Source organism: Myotis yumanensis, unplaced genomic scaffold, assembly GCF_028538775.1.
Source record: "Myotis yumanensis isolate MYYU_CA2020_CCGP unplaced genomic scaffold, mMyoYum1.0.hap1 SCAF_14, whole genome shotgun sequence".
Classification (NCBI taxonomy): domain Eukaryota; kingdom Metazoa; phylum Chordata; class Mammalia; order Chiroptera; family Vespertilionidae; genus Myotis; species Myotis yumanensis.
In genome coordinates, this window is record NW_027223765.1 from 48,409,491 (window position 1) to 48,415,743 (window position 6,253).

At 62.0% G+C, this 6,253-nt stretch overlaps 1 protein-coding gene across 1 annotated transcript; it reads right to left on the bottom strand.

Annotated features, from left to right (window-relative positions):
• Positions 1-919: 919 nt before the first annotated feature.
• On the bottom strand, positions 920-4,864 carry FEZF2 (FEZ family zinc finger 2). The gene is made up of 5 exons (XM_070390900.1): positions 4,646-4,864; positions 3,402-4,283; positions 2,931-3,065; positions 2,599-2,731; positions 920-1,753 (listed from the first exon to the last, which is right to left on the bottom strand). The coding sequence occupies exons 2-5, from the start codon at positions 4,224-4,226 to the stop codon at positions 1,494-1,496; spliced, it is 1,353 nt and encodes a 450-aa protein (XP_070247001.1). The 5' UTR covers positions 4,227-4,283; positions 4,646-4,864; the 3' UTR covers positions 920-1,493.
• Between the last annotated feature and the right edge of the window lie 1,389 nt (positions 4,865-6,253).

Here is a 6,253-nt window from a genome sequence, read left to right on the forward strand (position 1 = left end):
TTCCCTCCAAAGAGCCTCCACCTGCCGCGGGAGCCGCGCAGCTTCGCCGCTCTCGCCCTTGCACAGGCTGGACGGTGGAGCGCACGCCGGGCCGCGCCGCGCGTCCTCCCCGCGCCGGGACGTTGTCTAGGAGACGCGGGCAGAATCGCCGGCGAATATTAAGATGCGGGGGGGGGGGGGGGGGGGGGAGGGGGCAGGCGAGGGGGAGGGTCGGCGCGCCCAGCCAGTAATCCGAGCTCGTTGATTATCCAGATTCGGATCAAACGGGGCGCGGCGGCCGGCCCCCTCCGGGGAATGATTAGATGATTAATGTAATGCTGTTTGAAGGGTCTCTGTTTTCTCTCTTAATTTGGGTCATTACTTAGGAAGCAAGCGTGAGATCATTTCAGCAGCGCGCTCGGCGGCGCAGAGGAGATCGCTAGCGACTCAGGAAATGGGCTGCTGCGCGGGGATCCGGTGCGGGAGGCGGCGGCGGCTCCGGGGGTGCCCCCCGCGGCAGCGCCCCCGGCACGCGGAGCGAGGCCCGGACCAGCCGCGCGGCCCAGGGAGCCCCGGAGCTCGGGCTGGGCAGGGACCCTGAGCCTCAGGCCTCGCCTCCAGGGAGACTGGGAGGGACCGCTGCCCCAGTAGGTCGCCCAGGGAAGCGTATAGCCCAGAAGCGCCCCGACTGGGCTCGTACCCGACCGTTTACCCCGCGCGAGGAGGCGCTTTGCTCGAGGACGCACCCCAAATTTGCTCCCCAACATCCAGCCACTTTGAACCCCTCTTTAAAAAAAAGTCATCCAAATAAAGCAACACCCAGAATTCCAAGCGTCGGATCAGTCACCAAATAGAAACATTTCATCACGTGGAGGCCTTTTCACTCAAGCTTTGGGTGGGGGGTCCGGCGCGGGGGGGGGGGGGGCGGGGGTCTTAGTGCGCAAGCGCAGTAGGAACACCGGTTTGGCCTCACAGTGGTCCCAGCGTCCTGGAGGAAGTCGCATTTGGGCAGGGAAATGCTAGAAACGTGTATTTCCTTCTCATTCTTCGGCGTTGCTGAGCTGACCGCGCCGTGAGGGGACAGGGGGCGGGAAAGAAAACGCGCACAACGATCTGTTTATTGAGTCATATATGCATATATTCCGTGTCCGGATGTACAGGAGGATTTACATGGCTGTAGAAAGACGGCGGAGGGCGCCTTGCTCTTCCCCGGCGTCCAAGTCACAGGCTGGCGTCACCCCCGCCGCCCGAGGAGCCGCGGAGGCCCGGCATTAAATACGTTTCGGCGCACAGGGTTTAAATAAGTTTCCCGAATACACAAAGGTGGGAGCCACGCTGCTTGCTGCCAGTCATCGAGGAAACGTGTAACTTTCCAAAAATATGCTGGTTTCGATAAATAGACTTTAGCCTCTCTGCTATAGTTTTTTTTTCCCCTCATAATTTTAGACATTAGTTTATAGGTGTGATCTGTCTGGGGGTTGGGTCGGGTCGAAGGGACGGCGAGGCCGTAGCTCTCAGCTCTGCACGGTCCGCGTCAGGTCCTTGGTGGAGGGGGTAGCCGGGCCCGCGCTGTCGTGGAGTTTGCGCACGTGCTTCTTGAGGTCAAAGTTCCTGCAGAAGCCCTTGCCGCAGGTGGCGCAGGTGAAGGGCTTCTTGTCGTTGTGGGTGTGCATGTGGAAGGTCAGGTTGTAGACCTGGTGGAAGGCCTTGTTGCAGATGGTGCACTTGTACTGCTTCTCGCCGCTGTGGGTCAGCTTGTGGTTCTTGTAGTTCCCTGCAAAGACCGACAACAACCACGTTCGGGGATGGGGTGGCAAGGGGAGGGCTCAGGTGCCACCGCTCAGACGGCGACGCTGGGCTGAGCGGGCGCGACCCCTCCGAGTGAAGAAGTTGTCAAACTTCGTCAGCGTCAAGCCCGCGGCTCACAGGACTGGCTGGACGGCCCAGCCCCCGCCTCAGCCCCGCTCCCCCCACCCCCGGCCCCGGGGCCCGCCCCGCGTCCCTCCCGCTGCGCTGGGCCGGCCCGGAAACTTTCGCTCCCCCAGGGAGACATGGGGTCCAAGTCTGGGTTGCTACTTCGCTCCAAGAAATTCTCTCGAACCCAGGCTTCGGCCCTCATTTCCCCCCCTTCTCATTAAAAAGATTTACGCCCTCTTGCCCCCCAGCTACCGCCTGGACCGCCGACATGCTCTGGCAGATCAAGAGGAACGCCGAGGTTGGGGTTCTGGGGAGAGTAGCGGTTTCCCCGAGTCTTAAGTCGTTCCCACGTGGTGGATTTTGCCTAGATTTTTTTTTTTTTTCATTAGAAAGGGGAGTTCCGGCTACAAAGGGAACCTTCTTCTGTAAGGCAACACTCTCTCTCCCACCTTCTTCCCCTCTGCCCCTGCCTTCCTCACGCCCCGGCTCCCACATGCCGAATTTCCGTGCCACCGACCAGGCTCGAGCGAGGTCCCTACCCACCCGGAGCTCCCACCCAAACCCCGCGCAACCCGATTCCAAAGAAACGCTGCGCGAGCCGGCGGCGCTCGCTCCCTCTCGCCGGATCTCTTTGCCTTTCCGCTAGCGCGACCCGCCGACACCCCAGGTGAGAAGAGCAGAGGGCTTCGCCCCGCACGGTACCTTTCTGGTGAAAGCCTTTGCCGCAGAATTCGCAGACGAAGGGCTTGTAGCCCGCGTGGATGCGGATGTGCGTGTTGAGCGTGGAGCTGCGGTTGAAAGCTTTGCCGCACTGGTTGCATTTATGAGGCTTTTCCTGCGGAGAGGGGCGCGCACACAGTGAGGTTGAGTGCCGGGCAGGGAAAGACCACCTCGGGGGTATCTGGAAGGAGCCCCTTGGAGGAGCACGGGCTCTCCGAGAGGGGGACGGGGAACCCTTGGCCATCCTCTCCCCAAAGACGTCGCTCAGGCGCTGGGTGTTGCGCGCGGGCCAGGCTGGGCCCGGGGCCACGTACCTGGGTGTGGATAATTTTGTGTCTGCACAGCGTGCTGGCCTGGCGGAAGCCTTTGCCGCAGACTTTGCACACGAACGGTCTGGCTCCGGTGTGGACCGGCATGTGGCGGGTGAGGTTATAGTGAGCGTTAAACACCTATGGAAGGACACGAGGGGGCCTTGTGGTGTGTCCATGGGACGACCTCGCATCAGCCCAGGGAGGCCACGGCTCACCTGGCCCAAGCGGCACCCCTCCCCGCAACCAGAGCCCCTTTCATTCTGCCAAGGGCTTCCCAACCCTCCGCTCCCGCCAGCTGTGTGTGGCCAGTGACCAAGGCAGCCCCATTTTACAGAACAGGAAACTGAGGCCCCCAGACTGAAGTAGACAGCTATTGGGGAGCTCCTAAACTTGAGAAAGGGGAGTGCCAGGCATCCCCGAGAAAGCAGCCGCCGCTGCCCACACCTCCCAGACCCCACGGACCCCAGGCCTCACCTTGCCGCACACCTCGCAGGTGAAGTTTTTCGGCTTCCCGTCGGCGGAGGCACCGGGCAGCTTGCCGTGGCCCTTGACGCCGCCGCGCTCGGCGGTCAGGGCCGAGTTCTCCTTCAGCACCTGCTCCAGCGGCGCGGGCAGGCGCTCCTTATGGGCGTAGGGCGCCGGGTGGGGGAACTTGTCCGCGGCCAGGCCGGCCAACTTGGCGTTCTCCAGCAAAAAGAGCTTGGGGTGCGCCGCCAGGGCGGCGGGGGCCTGTGCTGCGTTGAGGAGGCCGGATGGGAAGAGGTGGCCGCCTAGAAGCTCAGATGGCGGGTAGGCGGCCGAGTCCAGGTAGTTGAAGTAGTAGAGCGAGCCGCTGGCCGGCAGCCCCACCGCGTGGTTGATGACCTGCGGCTTGATGACCCTGCCCGCGGGCAGCGCGGACGGCGCCAGGCCCAGCTCGGCCTTGCAGCACACGCCACAGTTGGTTTTGCACAAGCCGCTGGCGCCGCACACCGAAGCCCCCCCGCCGCCGCCGCCCGCCCGGAGGCTGCCTTTCCAGAGCTCGGAGTAGCTGAGCAGCGTCTTGGACGGCATGTCGTAGCCCAGGGGCTGGAGGGGGATCATGCAGGGCAGCGGCGAGCAGAGGTTGAGCAGTTTCTTGCCCTGGCCGCTGTCTGCCTCCAGGGCCCCCGGCCGGGGCTCAAAGGGCGCACGGGGCTCCGACGTCTTAGCCATGATGCGCTCGATGGAGAAGGCCAGCGTCTTGGAAGTGGCCGGTGACGCTCCGGCTCGGGGACAGGCCGGGGGCACCATGGTCTCCAGGGAAGCCGAGCTGGCCATGGCGCTCCAAGCCGAGCCGTGCAGACTGGGCCGGGGCGCAGCCTCTCTCCTCTAAGTCTGCATTCCGGAAAGGGCAGGGAGAGAAACCTCCGTTTAATAAGCACCTAGTCGGGTCCAGGTCACCCATTTGCATTCAAATGAACAGGGGCAGAACAAAGTGCACCCAAGGGTACCAAATTACCGCCCGTCAATCCAGCGCGCCAAGGAACCCTCCAGCCCTGCCCGGGACTTTCAAAGGGGGAGAGGGGAGGGTTTACAAAGGACTAGGAAAGAGAGAGAGAGAAAGGGAGAAAGAAAGAAAAGAGCCTCAAATGAAGCCCCCCGAGCTGGTCCCGAGACCCCGGCCTCCGGCACGCGTGCTGGGAGCTGGACAGTGAAGGGCCAAGTTACAGGGGACCGGAGAGCCACCAGGCATTTACCTCTTTCCCCCACCGCCACGGAGATGCCTTCCGAGCCATGCAGCGCGTTTCCTCTGTCACATTTTGATGGCAAACATCTTCCCCTCCGCGTGAGATCACTGTCTTTTACATTCAGCTGACATCACATGAAGTCACTTCAAGTGGAATGACTCGGGCGGCGGCGCGGCTCCGCCAGCGGCCCCTGTGTCCCCCGCGCCTGCGGGCCGCCGCCGCCACCGCCCCTCAAACTTTAAAAGGAGGCAACTGGCGCCCGCGCTCCCCTTGGGAAAGTGCGAGCGGTTCGCGAATCGGGAAGGAGGGGAGAGATGGGAGGGGGAGGGGGAGGAATCGTGATGGTTTTGCCGGTGGAAAAAAAAAGGGGGGGGGGGAGCCCAAACCCAGGCAGAGTTCCGTGCGTGATTCACAACTTTGGGGGCCTATAGGTTTGGGGGACGCGGGGAGGACAGGGGGTCCTGGTCTCGCCGCCCCAGAGGGTTCCGGAGTGTCCATCTAGTTGCCGAAGTCTCCCTTCGCCCTCTGCAGCCGAGCTGGGCATCGCGCTAATAAACTGCCATTTACCCACGGAGCCGGCGCCAGCCCCGAACACGCGCAAATGATAATTACCTCATTAGGATGTGGCGCATGGACGCGAGCGCCGCGTTTGGAGGGCGAACTTGTTAATGGGGAAATATTAATTTATGCAAAAACAACGAGCTGGCCTCGGCTGGCGTCGGAGGTCGGGAGCGAGCTCCCACCGCCTAAGGACGACCCCGAAGCGTCGGGAAGGGCCAGGCCGCGCGCCCAGGTCGCCTGGACCAGGGCGACCAGCGGGGGCACCTCCCCCTCCCTGGCCAGCCCCCTGCCTTGGGCTGCGGGAGGCTGCGCGGCCAGCTGGCGGACTGTTTGAGATCCTAATCGATCAGCATCGCTGATTTGTGATCGGGTGTCGGCGGCAAAGCCCGGCTCTGCTGTTGGTTTAGGGCTGCGTGCGGGGAGAATCCGGAGGGCAGCTCTCCCCGCTGACGGGTACTTGCTGTTTGTATAATTGAGAAGGTCCGATCTCCACCTGTTTAAGGAGCAGATTGAAACAGCAGAACCTCCCCTGGATCCTATTAAAACGCTTTTCCTCTCAAGGCCATTCAGTCGAACCAATTTTCCGAAGTGATTCATAGAGCTGCATTCTGCCAGGCAGCTCTTTCACTTTTAGCCACTAAAGCACCGCGTGGAACCGGGTTTTGTGTTTTTCTAAAATAAAGAGAAGGATTATCAGAGGGGAGAGGGAAGGGGCCTGGAGGGGGGCGGAGAGACTTAGTGTGGCCAGAGGTACAAGCGGAGGGAAGAAAAGGCCCTTTTCTAGACAGGCCCCAACTAAGTTCGGAGGAATTCAGCGTTTTGTGCCTGGCGCACAAAAGCAGCGCGCTCCGAGCCCGGTTTGGAGCGGCTGAATTCATCTGTTTGCAGACCATTCCACCTGCGTATCACAACAAACTGCTCAGAGACGCTCCGGCACTTTCAACAGGAGGGATGCTCCTGGCGACAACAAAAGTGGTGGAGGCTGAGGGCTCTTATGGGGCGGAGGCCGGCTAGCAGGAGAGTGAGGGAGAGAATGAGGTTTGGGAAAGGAGGGGG